The sequence below is a fragment of the Athene noctua genome, chromosome 6, assembly GCF_965140245.1.
Source record: "Athene noctua chromosome 6, bAthNoc1.hap1.1, whole genome shotgun sequence".
NCBI lineage: Eukaryota > Metazoa > Chordata > Aves > Strigiformes > Strigidae > Athene > Athene noctua.
The window spans coordinates 49525233-49545888 of NC_134042.1; the positions used below are offsets into that span (position 1 = coordinate 49525233).

At 50.8% G+C, this 20656-nt stretch overlaps 1 protein-coding gene across 5 annotated transcripts in view; it reads left to right on the plus strand.

The window, feature by feature from the left end:
* Positions 1-7319, plus strand: part of FERMT2 (FERM domain containing kindlin 2) — a 50871-nt gene extending 43552 nt beyond the window's left edge. For 2 of the 5 annotated variants that reach the window (XM_074908933.1, XM_074908935.1), the window contains 6 exons: positions 743-849; positions 1204-1425; positions 3625-3645; positions 4163-4287; positions 4506-4647; positions 5981-7319. In XM_074908933.1, the coding sequence (XP_074765034.1) occupies positions 743-849; positions 1204-1425; positions 3625-3645; positions 4163-4287; positions 4506-4647; positions 5981-6154 (791 nt within the window). In that variant the 3' untranslated portion in view covers positions 6155-7319. Of the gene's footprint in view, positions 1-742; positions 850-1203; positions 1426-1881; positions 2330-3624; positions 3646-4162; positions 4288-4505; positions 4648-5980 lie in introns of those variants that run through there. The other 3 variants (XM_074908934.1, XM_074908936.1, XM_074908937.1) reach the window with 2 other exon arrangements.
* The last annotated feature ends 13337 nt before the right edge of the window (positions 7320-20656 follow it).

A 20656-nucleotide genomic window follows, 5' to 3' on the forward strand; every position in this document is an offset into this window, starting at 1 on the left:
GTTCCAGCAGCCACCAAACTGCAGAGAGCTCTTTTTTTTTTCCCGTGGAGGCAGGAGCAGATGTGATGCCAAGTGACCTCGGGCTGCAGTCAGAGCAAAGCCCAGCCCGCAGGACTTTTTTGGGAGCTTTTGACATATCTGCTGTGACGGCACTTTTAAAAAATCTCGGAGGCGGCGTTGAAGCAGCGCCCGGGCTAACGTGGCTGGTTCAGTTCATCACCCCCTGGTGTTTATACAACCTCTTGTAGTTCTCTCCAGACACGGAAAGCGGGATGCTCACACCTCGCCACTGCCTGTACCAGCGATATGCCCAGCTGACATAATGTATAGGGGTTTCAGGGTGAGAGTCAGCACCCATCCAGCCACCTTTTCCTACCCTTTCATGAAAATTCTGGGGACAGAGGGTGTTTGCCAGCCACTGGGTCCATTCGTGAGGCTGGGCAGGATCTATGAGATGAATTCTGTGGATGCACATAGCTTTGGCCTCATTGCTTTCAGATCAGGTTTTTTTTTCCCGTTTTTCCCTGTCGCTTTGAAAAAAGAGACATATGACAGTTCTTGTTCCTGCTACATAGAGTCTTTGTCCCATCGGAGATGTGGTGCAAGACCTTTGCAGCACTGAGATGCTGTTGGACACCCTTCAGTTGCATTGCTTTGCTTTTTCCTTTTTTTTTTTCCCCCCCCTGCTTTTTAAAAGCGTACTTCTTCACACCTCTGTTAAACACTGGCTCCCTCGTTGCAGGATGTGAAGTTACCCCTGATGTGAACATCTCTGGTCAGAAGTTTAACATCAAACTTCTGATTCCGGTGGCGGAGGGAATGAATGAAATCTGGCTTCGTTGCGATAACGTAAGTTTATCGCTTGGACCGGCCGTCTCTTCGCCCTTTGCCCACCATCAGCTTGTGCTCGGATGTGCTGCGTGGCTGGTGTTAATTAAAAAAAAGACAAAATGCGCTCAAATGCATCTGATCTCGACGTTCAGAGCACGCAAATGAATTTGGGGTAGAAAATCAACCCTTGCTCTTCCTTGGCTTTGTCCCTTTACACGTTGGCTAGGTTTCTGCCTGTCTTTGTGCACACTTGACTCTCCTGGGGCTGGAAGGGAGATAACGGCTCCCTGAAGTTTTACTGGGGGAAAAAAGAGGGGGCAGGTGTCACCCCCATGGCTCTGACAGGTGTGGGTCTCTGTTTCGGGGGGGCAGGAGACGCAGTATGCCAGCTGGATGGCCGCCTGCCGCCTGGCCTCCAAGGGCAAGACGATGGCCGACAGCTCCTACGGCATGGAAGTACAGAACATCCTCTCCTTCCTGAAAATGCAGCATTTGAACCCAGACCCACAGCTGATCCCGGAACAAATCACCACCGACATTAATCCCGAGTGTCTGGTTTCTCCTCGCTACCTGAAAAAGTACAAGAACAAGCAGGTAGGTGCTGGCCCTCTCTCCCAGTGGTGGTGGTGGTGTGGACGGGGCTGACCGTGCCCCCGAGCCGGCGTTTAACACTGCGGGTGTCGGGTGTTGTCACCTAATCGGATGCACGCGGTTACTAAAATGAGATGCCGACTGAAATGCGTGGTTTCGATCCAGCACCTGGGGATGGCACCCACGACCTTAATTCTGCTGTATTACTATGCACGTACACCGCCTCGGCAGCAGGGAACCGTTTGTTTTAAATACGTTTTTTAATTTTATTTTAATTCATTTTAAAAACACGGCGAATGGTTTAAAACGGGGGAATGGGGTTTTTTGGCTCCTGCTGGGACCGAGGGACGGTGCAGCAAAGCATGGGTCAGCTGCCCCCATCTCTCCCCGTGCAGACGTAGCAGAGATGAGATGAAATCAGTCCCCGGTGCTGGGATTAAAACCCCTTCCCTTGCACAGAGTCCGGGCAGAAATCCTCAGGATCAGCGGAGTTGCAGTTGCTTGCAGTGCTTTATCCAGACTTGGCTGTAATGTGGTTTGCATATTTCTCTCTTTGCTTTTCCACTACTTCCAAATGCCAGTCCTTGAAACATTGCTTCATTTTGAGTTGCTGTGACTTGCGCTTGAACTCCCAACGCTACATTCGATCCGTGCATGACAGGGCTGAACTGTTCTGCGCTGGAAATAAATGCATGACTTTCTGAAAGACATTATATGCCAGGACAGCAGCAAAAATAAGTAAGGCATTGCTCCGTGGCCTTTCAGTGACTTAATCATTCAGCTGTAGCTTTGCAGCCTGTGTGCTTCGGCCTGGCTGTGGCTAGATACGATTTCTCCAAACCCAGAAGAAGGCTGCAAGTCAGAGAAGCAGGAAAAATATAACTTTTTATTGGCACAGCACGATGATTTCCTGGCAGTGGGTTATATTTTATATAGCCCTTATTATTCCTCTGAATAAGCCTTTATATCCACTTGGATGGAGGAGAGGCTGCATAAATAGATGATTTTTACATATATAATACCTTCTAGGCTTGAACTCAGTAAAGTGGAGGCACCTGGAAAAATACTAGCTCGCAGAACTTGCTTACCATGCAGGTATCCTCATTATAAAAATAACCCCTGTCAAACGAGGGGGGGGGACAGGCACAAGCCCTCGCCCTGCCCCAAGCCAGGCCCGTGGCCACGATGCAAGCGCTGGGTCTCCCATAGACATCGGCTAAATGGCAGATTTAGGCTTTTTTTTGTATGGCCAGAGGCAGAGCTTGCAGCAGCAGGGGATGTTTGCCGCTGGGAGGACACGGAGGGATGGAGGCTGCAAGGGAATGCAAGGAATTCAGCTGCAAGGGTCCCTCCACGCCCCGGCATGGGGGAAGGAGGAGGAGGAGGAGGAAGAGGTTGTGCAGCCCACAACCGGTGCTGAAATGGGGACTGATAGTGGGCCTTGCTGGAAGATTTATAGAGGTGCTTGGTCCCACGCCAGCCCCAGAGCTGCTCGAGTGGTGTTTGTCTCCACATACAGTTGCAGCAGCGTAGGGTTGGCAGGTTGGGTTTGGGGAGCACCAAACCCTAAATGCCAAAAAACCCCAAACCAACCCAAAATAAGCATATTCGCAGCTCTCGGGTGCCTTGCTGGGGTTCGGTGTCGAAGCAGCGTCCAGCCAGCTCCATCCCCAGGAAGCCTGGCTGATGTTGCCCTCCGGCCAGTTGTCACCCCAAGCAGCATCCCCACGATTTCACTGCATATCTCAAATAAAAGGAGCTATTGAGCCAACGGCCCATAGGGAGCTTCCTGTTGAGCTTCTCTGCGAGCAAGTGGGCTTGAGTTTGTGCAGAGGCGTGGGAAGGAGCGTGAGGAGAAGGATTTTGCTCTGAGCTGGCAGCTTCACCCTCCCCTTCATCCACCAACAGGACCAAACCCAGCTCAGGACCAAACCCATCTCTACGCAATGCCTGCCAGCCGGGACCACACCGGTGCTCAGGCGGGGCTGGCACGAGCAGCAGATCTCTGCTCGCTTGTCCCTTCTCCATCTTTACATTCACTTTGGCTGCTTTTCTGCCTAAGAAATTGTGCATGTGGTTTTTTTTGCTTGAACTTTGGTTTGCAGTTAATTTACACTTTTTCTTTGCTTTGTTGCCGTATTTCTGATCGCTTTTTTTTCTTTCTGCCTCCTTTTTTTTTTTTTTTCGCCTTGCCATCTACAGCCAGGCTATGTAAGAGACTTGGTAAGTGACAGCAACAATAAAATTAAGATAAATTTAAGATAAAACTTTAAATAGTCTAGAACCCCTTTGGTTTGGAGAGCAGCAATGATAAAAACTAACAAAACCCACACACACACCCCCCCAGAGAAATCTGGGCCCTGTTTGGTTTTTTATAACGGTCCCCAGTGATTTCTGTTGAAACCCTACACCTGAAATTTGCCCCGCCGTTTGCTCACATCCTGCGTCTTAAATTAACTGAGCCTGAGCACTCTCTGCCTCCAGACAGCTCAGATCTATATTTGCTTTTATACGTCCGGAGCTACGAAGCAAAAGCAGCTCCACATTTATCAGCCGCGGTCGCAGGGTTTGAGCAGTCACAGCTGAAATAAGACCTCGGGGTAGAATTTATCGATCACCTGCGTCGCTCATAACGGCGCTGGCACCCAAACACCTCCCGAGTCGTTCCCCGTCGGCGTGGCGGTCGTGATGCCACGAACGAGCCCCCTCGCCTAAAGCCGGTGTGTCTCGCCGCCCGCAGATCACGGCCCGCATCCTGGAAGCCCACCAGAACGTCGCTCAGATGAGTCTCATCGAGGCAAAGATGCGGTTTATTCAAGCCTGGCAGTCGCTGCCGGAGTTCGGCATCACTCATTTCATTGCAAGGTTGGTGGGTCTGCTGGGCAGAACGGGAGGAATTTCATCGATAAAGACATTAAATACGCGGCACATCCTTAGCTGTGGAAGTTGCACTGGAAATGAAATTAAAAGCGTTAATTGCCTCAACTTATAAACCTGATAAGTGAGCTCAGCAGCCGAATTTAACACGCGTGGCCGTGGATGGCAGGCGTGCATTTATTTATTAATCCCTCGCCGTGTCGCAGGTTCCAGGGGGGCAAGAAGGAGGAGCTGATCGGCATCGCCTACAACCGGCTGATCCGGATGGACGCCAGCACGGGTGATGCCGTCAAAACCTGGCGGTTCAGCAACATGAAGCAGTGGAACGTGAACTGGGAGATTAAAATGGTGAGTTCGTGTTTTACACCTCGGCCGCTGCCCCCCCTGGCTTGCACGGCGTGAGACAGGCGCTGCTCTGGGGTTTACTTTCAGTCGGCTTTGTGAGTCAGCTTTTAAAAGTCAGGTTTTCCCGTCGCTGTTTTCTAAAGTGTGGCCCATCCAGCTGCGTTGAGGTAATAGCGTTTCTCCTCCCTGCTCTTCCACCCTCCTTGGGGATGTAGCAGAGCTTGTCCTAACTATTGGTGAAGTTGAGTATGAGACTTAAAAAGAAAAAGAGAACCCTGAATCTTTCTTCCAACACAGGCAGTTACACGCTTCATGCATAACGATTTTCTCCAGTCTCTGAACACCCACTCAAAGGCAGCTAAATAAAATCAAACTTCAGAACTGATGCTCGGGCTTGATCCTAACCAATAACATAAATGTACTGGGCCTTATCCATACTAAAATGCCTTTTATTTGCAGTACAGCTTAGACTTTCGTGTAAGTAACGAAAAGCAAGAGTAGACACTTCCCATAGGCTCTGAGATGGGCTTTTACCCAGCCATTATATGCAGATGCACAAACTTTTTGTGCTCCTTTTTGGCAGAACATCTAATTAAAATTGCCAGGGATACCTGAGGGCTGTTCTCCTGCAGTTTGCGGCTCGTTAAGAATTGATGGAGAAATTATTCAGTCCCTTCTTTGCCTCAGAGTCTTTGTTTCAACCCAGTTGCAAGCCCAGATATTCCAGTTATTCAGTGAGGATACTCTGCTGGGAATCCCCGTCCCTCCCACAGAGCTGTCAGTGATGGGTTGACAAAAAAAATAACGGGTGTCAATAAATGGACAGTCTATTCAGTCATTCCAAAACGAGCTCTCATAAAGCATTTCTACAGCCACACTTCAGTTCACAAAATCAGAATGCACTTGCAGGGAAAACTGGAAAGAAATCCCAGCCCGCAGCAGGTCTGTGGCTGGTTTCTCTCTCTTGAAGCAAAGATGTCACCGCGTGCTCACTGATGAGAAGGTGCAAACACGCTCGGTAATTATCTCTGAGTCACGGGAGAATTAAATAAATAGGTGAATAAATAAAATAGAAAATTAAATAAAAATCTGTTAATAAAAAAGGCAATGAAAGGTATTTCTGTATGTGAACATTTGAATAAAAATTGCGTCGTGGAATCCTAGAATATCTCAAGTTGGAAGGGAGCCATAAGGATCAATGAATCCATATCATCATTCACATTGCCGGATTTTGCTTAAGCAACAGAAAAAGCATCTGGGTTAACAAAAGGAAAAAAAAAAAAAAAAGGGAGAAAGGAATATCAGTGAAGCTAACCCCTGTGGTTTTGCTCTCTAGGTGACGGTGGAGTTTGCAGATGACGTTCGGGTGTCCTTCATTTGCACGGAGGTGGATTGCAAAGTGGTTCACGAGTTCATCGGCGGCTACATCTTCTTGTCGACACGAGCGAAAGATCAGAACGAGAGTTTAGATGAAGAAATGTTCTACAAACTGACCAGTGGTTGGGTGTGAGTCCCACGGACTGAACACCGAGAGGAAACCCTATGGCCATATTAATATTTAACTTTAAAAAGCTGTTCTTTGAAATATGCTGCTTAATAAAGTAAGCTTGAAATGTATCTTTTTTTTTTTTTTTTATCATGAAAATTTTTGCATTACCAGACCAGTTAATCTGTGTGCACTAATGAGCACTTCTGTTAATTTGCTATAACAAGACTGTATCCGGGCCAGGTGCCACTGGCCTTTAGATACAGGATCTGGGCAGATCAGGATAAGATTTGACTGACTTAAAATACCCGATTTTCTAAGAGAACTCTAAGCCATCTTCTTGTAAAGCCATCCAGGGCTTAACCTATATGAAGTCTATTTATCATGTTTAATGCATGAGTGTTTTCTTTCTCTTTTTTTGTGTTTTTTATTCTGTACATTTGACCTTTTTTGAAGTCGTCCTACCCATAAGTAGATTTGCCATCTCTCCTTTTACACTACATGCGCCAGGACTGCTACAGGTGCCTGACATGACTTTGAAGATAGTTGCGAGTGGCCTTGAAGATGATCTTCTGTTAGTCTGTTATAGCTTGGTTTTATTTGTTAACTTGCCTTTTGATAATCATTTATATTGTCTTTTTTTAATTTTATTTTATTTTTACACCATATTGTATTATGACACTTTTAGTATTCACCAGCATAGTCACTGTTCTGCCTATGATATGCAAACTTTTTCATTACAATATGAAGTAAAGGTCTATGAAGTATAGGTTTTGTGTAACTAATGTAAAAAACACAAATTTTATAAAATTGTACAGTTTTTTTAACTAGTCTCACAAGCCAGCTAGAATATTGCATAGATCCGGTGTATCAGCATTAACTATAGTATGCCTGTAAGGGGTACGGGGAGTAACCAAGAAACAAAAAAACCCCCAATTTCAGTCCAGTAAATTTTTATCTAAGTTAAATGGGAGTGCAGAGCTGCACCACAACACCCTCAATAACTGATACAGGGGGCCAGGACCTCCCCGTGTGTTAAGCCAGCGCCGCGTTAACGCTAACGGGGAGGGATCTCCTGCCCCACCTAATGCTGAGGAATAACCAGTGTTGCGCTCCTATAGTCTTGTGGTTTCAAGATTATGTATAAATACATTTTATTTTAAATAAAAGTCAAATCTTTTATTTAATATTCAGCTGCCACTCTTAGTTTTTGTGGTTCAACTGTGCTACAGCAGAGCCATACGTGGCTCCCATATGATACAGCCACCCCGTGCTCCTGCCTGCTGCCTCAGCCCGAGCTTGCCAAAACAAAATGCAACCAAGAAGCAAAGCAAAATACAAGGATGAGGCAGGAGAGTCTGACAGCAGCGTTGACCCCATCCCCTGGCTGGGTGGACAGTGGAGAAGCGGCCCGGGGATGCAGGAAGGATGCTGCCTGGGACACGTGCCAGCACCTAATTTGACATCTGCTGATGGGGGTTAAACAGCCTCAACACGCTGGGCTCGATTGGTAAGAAGGAAAATCGATCTGTTTGCAAATCGGGCTTAAAATCCTGTATTTCATCCTTTCAGTGGGTGGTGAGATGAAATTGGGTTTGTCCATGTGCAAAAATGCCCCGAGATTGGGGCCGGGCGTGCTGCTGGTCCAGCTCCCAGCTTTGGGTTCTTCTGACACGACCTGACAGAGCCACAACGGGGCCGGAGGGAGGCGAGGGGGACGGGGGGGGGCTCCAGCTGTGGGTGGGGATGGCTGCTCGCTGTCACCTCCAGGTCTGGGGGGACAGAGAGGGGCAGGCAACGGCAGCGCCTGCAGCATCGTCCCCAGGCACAAGCTGAATTTGCTCCCTCACAAGCAGATGCTCTAAGGAAATGATGCATTTCCCCCACGCTGTTGCATTTCTGCAGCAATCCTCTCTTTTTTGCCCCACGCGCTCTTGGATGGGTTCCACCCTTGCTCCGTAAAAGCATGGGGAAGGGGTGGCCCGATGGTGCTGGGTAATTCCTCCCACTGTGTCCCAGCACAAAAGGGCCCATGGTCAGGGCAGAGGTGTGCTCGGGACATGCCAGCGATGCTTCCAACCCTGTCCCATGTCCATGAGTCTGTTCTTTCGGGTGCTGGCAGCTCCCTGCCAATTCCAGGCACACGAACAGAGGAGCGGCGTGCGCACGCCGGGCTTTTGGCTGGATGCGGGAGCAGGTGAGGCGCGGCAATAAAGAAAACGTACCTGGCCTGGAATAGCACCAAAGCTGGGCGTGTGGTGGGGATGGCTTGCTGAAAAATATTTACCTCCTATTTCATAGCCTGAGGTTATGCAGGATGGCGAGGTGAACGTGGAGAGGTTGGGGAGGGGGGAGAGCAATGCGTCCCCCCTGGATCTGTCTATCCCCAGCCACCTCCTCAGGGCTCTGCTACGCCAAATCAGGGCCTGATTTTGCAGCTGGGGGAGGCAATGAGACAGGAAATACTGAGCAGAAAAGCAGAGGAGGTCGGGGAAGGGGCATGGGAAGGCTGCTTTTGACCGCAGACCTTCCCGGCGCAGCCCCCCCCGAGGATGGGAGCCAAGAGAAGCTGGGTGGGAAGTGGGGAGCGGTGCGGGCGCTTGCAGGACGCTGGGAAGCAGCGAGGGGGTTGCAGGGGGCTTCGACGTGATCTGAAGGAGGCTGCTGGGTTTTTTATGATGTCTTCCCTTTCTCTTTGGATGAAAAGATGGAAATGAAAATGAGCTGTTGGGAGTGGAGAGGGCAGGGGGATTAAAAAAAAAGAAAATCTGTGGTTTACCTAAAGTCTGGAGAAACACCAGATAAAATACAGCACGGGTGGGAAAGGCTGAGAACAGACACGGGGTGAGGAGGGAGCACGTCGCAAGATGGTTTGGGGAAGGAGGTGGTAAGAGCTAGACCCGCGGGAGGGGATGGATGACCCACCCCAGGGACATGTGGCAGTGCCAGCAAGCCGGCACGAGGGCAATGAGGACTGTGGGGTGATGCTGAGTCAAAGGGAAACCAGGATGTGGTGGGTGCAGAAGGTGTCCAGGGATGTGCTGGGGAGGAGTGACAGAGGCTGGGTGACTTTGGGGGTGTTTGGGCATTAAAGCCAACAGCGGAGGATGAGGAGAGTCTTGGCAAGCTGAGGCAATGCAGATCCTGGTTCTCAGCGCTGAAGGGAGACGCAGAGGTTTGTTCTGCTGATGCAGTGAAATCTGGCTGTGGTTGACCCTATAGGGTAAACAACAAAGTAAACCAAATTAAAACCAAAACCAAAGAAAAACCAGCCCGTGGGTGTTCCCAGCGCCCTGAGGTGACTCAGCCTTGGGGAAGAAGAGCAGTAACTGTCTGACATCCACAAACTGGTAGCTACCCTGGGGAAAAAAAAAAAAAAAAAAATCTCGAAGTATTTTGATAAGCACATGATGGGGGGGGAGGCTCAGGGCCAACAGGGCTGGTTAAACCCCCGTTTAACCAAAACAAGCAGCAGAGGTGCCTGAAGATGGGATTACTCCAGCCCTACAACAGCAAGCAGGGCCAGGGGGATGGATGCTCCTCCCTTGCTGACCCTGCTCTAGGACCTTAAGGGGGGGTGGAAAGGAAAAAATAAATCACTTCACTGAAAGGTACTGATGCAAACCGGCTGCCAGGGTGAAAAAACCCACTTCACTTAATGCACGCAGGGGATTTGCATGCCTGTCTGAGCAAGGGATCGGCTGGGGTCGCTAGGATTCATACAGCTTTTTAAGGCCCAAGTAATTTAATACCGTGCAGATGGACAAGTCACATAGAGGTTTTAAAGCCGGAACAGCAGAGGTTTGTACGGGGAAGAGATTCGCAGACCCGTGGAGATTTTAAAAATAAAGCAAAAAAATATCTCCGAAGTGGGCTGTTGCCTGCAGCAAGGGGGGGGTGTGAGAGCTGCATGGCCTGGGTATGGGGGCACGTCCTGCCACTGTGAATGGAGGAAAGAGGCTATTTGGGGAAGCTGTTGGTTCTGGAGTGGGGAATAACACAAAATGACCCCTAACCACTATAAAAGGAGCTAGGTTATTGCTTACAACCAGGACACGTGGGAGCATGGGGCTGGTTTCCAAAATCCCCTCTGTTCCTTCTGCCATGGGATGGCCACCCCGGGCAGTGGGGCTTTCCTGCAGCGGTCAGGGGCTGAAGGAAGCTCCTCAAATTAATCCATAGTAAAACCAAAGTGGATGAGTCATTTCAGCGCCTCAGCGCTGCGGGAAGCAACGTTGGGGACTTTCCAGCCTTCGGGGCAGGAAAGGGCTCCCGGGTGGCCGACGCCAGCTCCTCGGGGTCAGCTGGGTGCAAAGGCATCTCCCAAATTCCCGGTGCTTACACCACTGGGGGAATGTGAGAGCCTTCCTCTGCCTTGTTTGGCCCCTCCAAGCCTCTTGTTTTGTCAAGCATCGAGGGCCGGGAGCCCAGTGAGCATTTTTTCACAGAATCACAGCATCATCTCGGTTGGAAAAGACCTTGAAGACCATCCAGTCCAACCATTTACCCTGACCTGCCCTGTGTGCTGCGTGAGCTGGCGGAGAGGGGCCCTGGGCACCCCCGAGGCCACTCAGGGCCTCCAGGGATTTACTCAGCGTTGACCAGGGATGCAGGAAACCCAGACCAGGCGTCGCCACCACCAGCCAGGATCCGGCCCAGAGAGGAGACCACATGCAGATGTGAGTTGTCTGCTGCCGAGAAACCCTCACTTCCCGGGTGTATTAACCCTCATCTCCAATGCAGGAAAGGATGTTAAGAGCCAAAACCCTCAGCAACGGCACCAACTTCATCAGTCTAATTAAATTCAGACTGATTGGTGACCACGCTCGCACGGCTCAAAACCTTTCTGGAAACCAGTGGGGTTTTTATTTGTTTGCTTTAAGTATCATAAAAGCACTGTATGCTTTTATTTGTGGCACCGAGGCACTAAAGAGATAAAAGATCTATAAATATCTGCTGGATGTTATAGATTTTAAAAAAAAAAAAAAAAAAAAAAAAAAGTGCCTTTTGGCTTGCATCTTTTCCCGTAAGCACCAGTGCAATGTGGTCTGGGCAGCCCGGCCTCAAGCCTGCTCCCGTTTTGATTGGCATCCCAGCCTTGCCTTTGAAATCTCTGCATCCCTCCAGCTGTTCGACATATTTCAGGCTTCAGTCTCCCTCCCCCCCTTCCTTGAAACTGCTCCTTTAGTTTCTCTTAAGCTCCCCCGTCTGGTTTTCATAACTGCAGGACACAAACGGGGACATTTCCCAGGGTGTTATCGAGGCCTCGGTTCTGCAACGGCCCGGAGATGCAAACCCAAACCTTCCCCGTGGGAGCTGAAAGCTCACCCGGGTACAGCCACGCTGATGGGCTGGGGAAGGAGAGGATGGGAAATACCAGTTTACAAAGGATTAAAAAACCCAACAAGACCAATTCACCCTGAAAAAGCTGGCGGGGAGCTTACAGCGGTTTGATCAACATTTTATCTGATCATAAAGGCCTGCGGCGTTTGCACTTTGGGAGGGGGTGTTTCTTTTTTCGGCTCAACACAGGAGTATCAAAATATTTTGCTAGAACCCAAGTGACTCGGAAAGGCCAACCCCATATTTCACAGCGACTCAAGTATGCAAGAACCTGTCAGATACTGAAATCATGGGGAAAGTTTTCCCTTTCATCCATAGTTAAGACAAAAATCTGGAAACGGAACTCCCTGCGCTGTCGGCTCCCGGCAAAGCTGCAGATCCCCGGCTGGTGGGAAGCCTCTGGCTGGAGGACTCCCACTCCCCCTCCTCTGAGAAAGCAGCAGTTTGAGCAAATAAAGCATTTGCTCTGGTTTTTTGGTTTTTTTTTTTTTTTCGGGGGGGGGGGCTTTTGGTCAGCAGCTGGTCAGCCCCTAATGAGCAAGCTGAGCTTTGATTTCCTGCCTGGGAAAGGAGGCGTAAAAGAAATGGAAGAGGATCTGGGTTAGAAATTTGACTCACGTGAGTGATTCTAGCTGGGAATTGCTCCCCTTTGTCCCCTGCCTGGGGACACATCCCAGAGGGAGGCACAGGAGCAAGCAGGAGGGGCCAGGGGGATAATGTGGTGGTGTCGAGCATCTCCAGCATAACCCGCAGTGCTTTATCCCACCGGAGCTACTGGGAAGCCCTGGCTGTGCTCCCCACATCCAGCCCAGGAGCAGGACTGGGGGGGTCATCTGCCAGTCAGAGAGGGACCTGGGGAGGTTGATTGCCAGTCGGCTGAACAGGAGCCAGCAGTGTGCCCAGGGGGCCAAGGAGGCCAATGGCATCCTGGCTTGTGTCAGCACTGGCGTGGCCAGCAGGGACAGGGAAGGGATCTGAGCCCTGGGCTCGGCACTGGGGAGGCCGCCCCTCGATCCCCAGGTTCAGTTTTGGGCCCCTCACCCCAAAAAGGCCATTGAATGACTCGAGCGTGGCCAGAGAAGGGCAACGGAGCTGGGGCAGGGTCTGGAGCACAGGTCTGCTGGGGAGCGGCTGGGGGAACTGGGGGGGTTCAGTCTGGAGAAGAGGAGGCTGAGGGGAGACCTCCTGGCCCTCTGCAACTCCCTGCCAGGAGGGGGCAGAGAGGGGGGATGAGTCTCTGGAGCCAAGGAGCCAGCGCCAGGCCCCGAGGGAATGGCCTCAAGCTGCCCAGGGCAGGGTCAGGCTGGCTCTGAGGAAGGATTTCTGTGCAGAAGGGGCTGTTGGGCGTTGGAATGGGCTGCCCAGGGCAGAATTAGGCAGGAATGCAACCAAAGAGCTGCTGTTTGCTACCGGTCACCTTGAGGAATGAGTTTTGGGTGTTTTGTTTTTGCCCTGATGAGCAGCAAGGGCAAGGAGGACTCTCAGGAATGGTAAACCTTGAAAGCAGCAGCTCAGAAAGTCTTGGCAAGGCGTAACACTGGGAGCCTGGGACATGCCCAGGCTCAAGCAGAGCAGGAGGAGAGAGTACACTGCAACAGGTCTGAGACCAAACACAACCCAAACAGATGGTCCCTACCTAGAGCTTGGGTCCTGGCCCAGCGATCAGAGCAGCTCATCCCCTCCACCTGGCTCCCCCCACAATAAGAAACACCCCGAGACGCCTCCCCCCAGAGCAAACACATGTAAAAACACCCTTGGCCAACCCAGACCCCAAGGTGTCCTCATTCTTTCCCGTCTGTCCGGAGGGACAGAGCCGCCCCAAGGCCACTTCCATGTCCCTCTACGCTGTGCCCCATCCTGAGCGGCCATCTGGAGGGACCACATCTGATTCACATCGTCTCACAGCTGAAAATCGTGTGTCAGGCGCTTCAAAGGACACAGCTTTATAGCTGAGGGGCTCCCCTTGAACTCGATGGCAAGCTGCCCCGCCGCAGGGTCTGGGTGACGGCCGGGGGCGGCTGTTTTATCTCCTGAATGATTTTTGCCCTTCCCATAAACAAGAGCGGATGGGAACTTGTCTGAGACTGACTGGGAAATGACGGAGGGGGGTGGAGGGAAAGGGGTGTTAAATCTTCAAAAGCACCAAAGTGCTGGGAAGTGCTGGGTCCTGGAAGAGACCCTGAGAGCAGGGAACATCGCTGGTGGGGGAGCACCAGGGAGAGCACTGGGCGAGCGCTTCTATTTTTCTTTTATGCAGAACAGCACAAGAAAAGCTAAAGAAAATAATTTCAATTACCTAAAAGATAAGCAGACAGACCTTGCCAACCCTGAAGCAGGAGCATGTGGCAGAGATGAAGAGCCACGCTGCCCCAAAGGTGGACCCGGCCCTGAGCACAGCATGGGGCACAGCGCAGAGTCCTGCCCGGCACCCGCAACCAAACCCCAAACTGTCTCAGATGTCCACAGGGCTTGGGAATGAGCACAGCTGGATCCGACACCTCCCAAATTGTCCTTCAAGTCCTCTGTGACCAAGTCAATCTTGGTCCCTTAATGACGCTGTTAACGAATCCAGAGTTCAAAAATAGCCCTGCAGGATTTCCTGCCTCCCCTCTCTCCCCTCCAACAGCACCACAAGGTAAGAGGAAGAAGGAGAAGCTCATAAAGCAGAATTAAAGGATAATGCTCAACGGAGCCCATGGTACATCCCTGCATTATCACTCTCATTTCATTTGGAGTCACCCCCCGTCCTTCCCCTACCCATGCACACCCAAAGCACATCCTTCCTGTCCCACGTATGCAGCACACAAGCATAAACCCTCCGAGATATGTTGGGCTTCATTAAATTCAGGTCATGAAATTCCCGGGAAGCGCCGAGGCAGTGGGGATGCAGGCAGCACAGCGGGGACCTCATCACCTGCCTGGCTGCAGGAGCGGTCTGACATGGAGCAAGCTGAAATCTGATGTGTAATAACTCCACCTAGAGGGAAAAGGGACGGCCAGGCACGATGGGCCATGGGCAACCGTGGCTCGGCCGAGCACCATCCCCGTTGCCTGCCAGCTGGGACCCGCCGCCTGGACGCGGAGATGGCCCTGCTGCCGGTGACCCCGAGCGGGTGTCGCTCGCCGTGGCGGTGGCACGATGCTGGGTCCCATGGGTGTATCAGTCACCAGCAGTTCTCAGTGAGCCCACTGCTCGGATCCAAAAGCCCAGCTGCCCCTTTCCACCCCCAAGGACCAATTGCCACTCGCTGGGCTCACACCCGAGGTTCGTGGCCATCCCATGGGCAACTTTCTGAGTCTTTCATTGAGGGCAGTTCCCTCTGTTGTTATTTCCTTGCTGACCCCCAGAGTTTCACTCCTTCCTGGCACTTCCTCAGGCACAGAAATCTCTGTGGACAGGCCACACGGTTCAAAACTGGTAGGGAAATCAGAGCAAATATGTATCTTGTCACACTCCCCGTTCTCTCCCAGTGCTCTGGCACACTCAGTGCTAAAATACACCCCCCAAATCTGAGTTTGTTCTGTGCTCTGGCTTTCTTTCATTTCTCTTTTTTTCAACAGCAGATCCACCTGCAGTTTGGTCAGAGCTAATAAGAGCTGGGAAGTGCCTCCTATCTCCTCCAGACCCTCTGCCCATCTCCAGTCAGGATCAAGAGCTGGGGGGAGGTTGGCCACAGTCTCCCCACCATGTGCAACAGGAGGGGGATGCCTGAAATGCTGGGGCTTCAACCCCAAGCCCCAAATTAAGGTTAGCATGTGGGTGATTCCCACAGCCCTTCCCAAAGGGGGGTGAGTTTCCCTTTAGGCTCCCCCCCAGGGTGGGGCGGCCTTGCAGACAGAGCCATGGGGTAAAGGAGCCCCAGGGGTCCCGCAGTGAGTAACCCAAGGTCAGGTGTCCCACGCAGGGAGAACAGCCGGGACCCCTGGCAGGAGGGGCAGTGTCTGTGTGTGAGGGGGATGCCCCGTGCAGAGTTCCCTGCTGGGGAAGGACCTCCCGCCTCCCTGGGACTGGGCTCTGCTCAGCTCTGGCTTTTGTAAATGCGGGCTCTGTAGAGATTCGTGATGGGGCTTCCTTGGTCTGATGTGTTGGGCTTGTTGACTCGGTTGTCTCCCGTCCCTTCTATGAGAGACTGCATTTCACCATTTATCCCACCCATTGTTGGTCGTGCGGTGTCGTTGTTGTGGTCAGTGGGATTGATGTTGATTATATATAATCTGATTGATTTATCTGTACCTCCAGGGCTCACCCATGTACTGACCCTTTTGTTTCAAATACAGTTGGTTATTGGTTCATCTTTATGCTGGTTGTGTCCTTTATGCTAGGCCTGATAATTGGCAAAACAATGCCTCTGGAGGGAAATGTGGGACTGCTCAACCCCACTCCTGGCTGAACCTCAGCATTAAGGAATCAGGGACGGAGGATGAGAATACACCCAGGTGTGGATGGGAGGGAGGGAGGAAGATGGATGGATGGATGGATGGATGGATGGATGGATGGTCAGGATGAAGCCACTGGCACAAGCCACAGTACCTTGCAATTCTAAGAACCCCCCCATGTTTTCTCCTCTTGTCCTTCCCAGTCCCCCACCTTCACCAACCAGCTCCTCAGTCTCAGTTCAGCCCTGCTGCCCTTCCCACAGGACTCCTGCCTGCCCGTGCCGGCTCTGGGCATGGGAATCAGCCACCGGGTTTTTTTTCTTCTCTATAACCTTGGAAATAGGGAGACCAAGGGAACATAAGCTTCAGCTTCTGTTTAACAACCGCCCCTTATCACTGCCCGCACAGCCCAGGCAGGAGATAAAGCATTTCCACTGCGATGGATCAACAGAGATCAAGCCTGCCAAGGGGTTTGCAAGGCAATATTGTCCTCTGCCTGCTCAGCTGCTCAGATTTGGGGTGTGCTTCTTCCTAAGCCCCATGTTCAGTCCCCCAGTGGGTGCAGGGTCCAGCTGGCCAGGCAGAGCCTCCCCTTGCTCCCAGCTCAGCCGGTTGCTAACCACTTACTTCCAAACCGCCGCACGCTTTGTCCCGGCAGCTGGCTGCTGAGGGACGTGCCAAGGCTTTTCTGCACCGAGCCCTCGGCCAGGGTGGCCACAGAGGCTGCCGTGCTGGAACTCACGTACAAAAAGGGTGCAAGATCTCCCTCCTGCCTACAGTTCCTCTCCAAAGCCCTTCCCACCGCTCATCCTGCCAGGGTGGCAATTTTGTCTTCAGGTTTCAGGTGACCTGATGGTGCAGGATGGACACTCACCTGTGTCCGAACCCCAACTGCCCCACGGCTGCACAGAGGGCAGTTTTGACCCTTGCATATTCCTCAGCATCCATGGAAGGGGAGGACAAGAGATCAGGGCTGTATTTCCTTTGAGGAAGCTTTGATCCTGAATTTCATCGAGCTCATAGAAATACAACCTTTGGGAATGACAAGAAGGTCCTTCTCTGGCCCACTGATGGGACATCAGGTGAAACAGCGTTGTTTGGAGAGGCAGTTGCTAGACATCTTGCCACCTTGGTGCCACCAGCTTGTATTTGGTTGAAGGGAAAAAAGTAAAAACTGTTATTTACTCACTAATTCATACCGAGAAAATAAATGTCTTCTCAAATCCACAGTGCGCTTATTTTGTATGTGAAGGTTGGGCAGATCTGTCATCTGGAGTACTCTGCCTGTGGCTGATGAGAAAATGACCTTTTACCTGCAGGGACCATAAACCTCTGGAGTTACCAGCAATGCCCACACCCTCGTACTGGCTGCACACAGGCTCAGGACACTTCGGGATCAGAAGTAACCATTTGGGCTGTGTTCCCCATTTCTCAGCTTGAGGCCAGATCTGTGCTTGATCTGATCCCAGTTCCAATATTTTGAGGTGAACTGATGCTATTTTACTTCTCATAAAATAGCCACATCCAAAGGAGAGCAACAGCAATAAATAATCTTCTTGCTGGAGCCACTCTCACATATTTTTTTAAGCCCTGACTTGGACTCTGAGCAGGGATATTTGAGTATTAACGAGGCGCGATGCTGTTAGACTCAGGTGGGGATTTTCTCCATTCAAAATAAAATAAGTGTTTCTAGGCCATGGGCAGAAGAGAGGAGAAAACCTGAAGACACTGAACACACACACACACACTTCTTCCAGCCTCTGTGGATGGTGAGCTGGGGCTGCCTCTGCAAGGCCCCCCCGAGATCAACGCCTGGGGCAGGGGGCTGCCACACACCTGCGGTTCCTGACACTCCCCCTTCCCCTGCAGTTTAATTATATTTGGCTTCTTGGCTAAAGAGGGGATAATTATCTCCAGCGAGGCAGACACGGTCCAGATTCACTTCTCCTTTCACAACTACTCTAAAGTTATCATAAATCCCAACGAAACACCATTTCCCAGGTCCCAGGAGTCCATCTGGATGGCGGCAGAGCTTTGCTGAAGACTGCCCAGTTTCCCCTAGGACTTTATTAAGTTTAAGCAGGTATTTAGTTTCTCATTATCCATTCGTGGGCAACATTTGGAGAGACATGGCAGCATCTTTCTTTCCTCTGGCAGGCAGATGAGGGTTAAGCGAGCGTAGAGCCCTCTGCAAAATCCAGGTGCCTGGAGCTGGTTTACACAGCTCTTCTGGAGACGTTTCCACCGCTCAGGATTTATTGGTGGCTGGATACAGGCTGATCTACGAGAGGTTAAAAAGAATCAAAGAGGCTGGTCCCTAGGTATACCAAGCCCCAAGCATCTGTTTCCAAAACAGAATGTAAACAATTTGATTGTGGCAGGGATTTATTCGTTCTTACTGCCTTGTGTCATACGGCCAAAGGACAGGAGAGTGTTTTTTTCTCTCCTCATAAAGCAGGGTGTGTTTCAGACACAGACATTTACATCAAGCAAGTGCATGGCTCCTTTCCCATCTTTCTGACTGTCCCATGGTCACGAATTTGCAATTTCCCTTGTGATCGCCTTGTTCCAGTGCTGGCAGTTGTGAAGCAGCCCGAGAATATTGCTTTGCTGGTTGTTGGGTTGGTTTTTTTTTTTCCCTCTGCAACAAAATATGCCACAGTGGAACCAGCAGAGGGGAGATTAACACATCCATGACACAAGTGGAAATGTGTCATTTCAACTTTCCCCTTGCTCTCCAGTAACCAAATCCTGCCCTTGGAGTTACCAGGGAGACTTTCTCAGTTGGCTGTTGTGAATCCTCACTGGCCCTAATCACTTGACCTTTAAAAAAGCCACGGGGTGGGACGCAGAGATGTCTTAAGGAGATGTGAGAGCTCAGCAGCAGCCACGTGCCTTTCACCAAGCTTTCAGTAAGAAGCAAACACTGTTTCATGTGTGGACTCTCAGGAGCCATTGGAAAGTGGCTGAGCCCTACTCCAGTTTCCCCTTGCTGCATACACTAATCCAGGCGTTCTCTGCTGGCCACCTCTTCTTTAAAAGCCTGTAGGAGCACCACCATCTCCTTCTAATGTGGTTAAAATCAGAGAAAAAAGCTTAAAACTTACCCCATGGGGAAGAGGGTGGCTGAAAACCAGTTGGCCCTGTTCTTCCCTGCCTGCACGCTTGGCCCAGGTTTTGCCAGATGGTTTTGGATAGGCCCTGGGGGGATGTAAAGAGATTTTTGTGAGAGGTTAGTCCCCTCATGACAGCAGCCCTTCTCCAATTTGTCTCTGGGTTCCTGAAATGGAAGAGTTTTGGAGGCACTGACAGAGGAACTGTTCAGTTTAGAGTCCCTCTGTCAGGCAAGGTTTCTTTGCTCTCTGCTTGCAAACCCAGTTGAAGAGGGTCTGCTCCTACCTCTGCCTGCAGCCAGGCAAATTCACCTTTCCTTGGGAAGGTTTTTCCATCCAGATTATTTCCATGCTCTGGTTTAGACTCATGCTGCTACAAAATCCACGTGCAGAAAGGTTTCTGATCTCAAGCCAAGCTGAAGCCAGTACCTGTGGTGTTAAACAGGACAGGACTGGTCTTCAGGACTATCAAAAATGGCCCTGCTGGGGCAGGACAAGAGGCTTAACCAAACCAAAGGATTTTTAACTCATTCTGCAACATGACTCCGTGGCACAGAAGGAGCTCTGGAGGTCATAAGCTGAGGTACGTGCACAGACGATAGCACCGTTCGGCTGTTAAACACCACGGAGTAGATAAATCCTGTGGGTCAGGATGCCCCTACAGGGCCAGTTGCCAGAAACAGGAAGGATGCACGAGGATAAGTCTGGTCTAAAACCTGCTGTATTCCCCGTCCAGAGCCAGGACCTCTGCTCCGAGCCTCGCTGGGGAGAGCTGGACTGACCCCATGTGGTCATGGCCTTGTTATGGCATGATATCATTTTTAAAAAGTCCCAACTTTCACAGTTTACTTAGGTAAAATGCAAAATCTGCCTCACATCCATAAAATCTTTCCATCAAGGAAAAGGCACTGTGGAAGGAGTTAAGCTAAACCCCTGTCTATCATTCTTCACACAGTGGAAATGCGTCTGCACTCCTGGTTTCCCCATTTAACCAGCCAAAGAAGTGCTTCCCCATTTCAGGCAGAGAAACAAGCTATGGTGACCATTTTTTAGCAGGGAGGGGACCTTCCCCATCCTCTTCACCCCTCAAAACAAAGGAAATAGAGAAGGAATGAGAGGAGAGCTCACACCCAGTTTGTGCCTTTCCCTTGCAATAAAAGGTTAACAGTTGCAGTGATTCACCCCCGCAGCCCCCAGCCCTGGCTCGCTGGACAAGCTTGGGGCAAGCGTCGCCCCCAGATTTTGGGTGTGCCCGAGCCCAGGGAGGTTGGCGTGTGTCATCTGGTCACTCTGGACCCAAAGAAGTAAAAACTAAGTCATGTTGATCGTTTCCGTAGTAACAGAGTGATTCATTCGGAGGGTAAAGTAACAGGGGGAAGCAACATGGAAAATGAAAATCATGTCTCAGAAGCACGTTGTATTATCTTGTTCAGCAGGCCCTCTGCTCCATGCTACATGTGTGCCTTGACCTCAGTTATTTACAAAAGTCTCTCAAGATGATTCTGAAGTTGTGGGGTTTTTTATTGAAAAGGAAGAAAAACCCTCACTCGTGCTCCCTGCCAGCCCTGGAGGCTGAACGAGGCCCATCCCAGCACAGGACAGGAGGTCGTGTCCAAGGGAAGTGATGGAGCCTCCAAAAACAATCCCCCAGAGATTAAAATTATCGAAGTGAGGGATGCTTTCGTGATGAAAG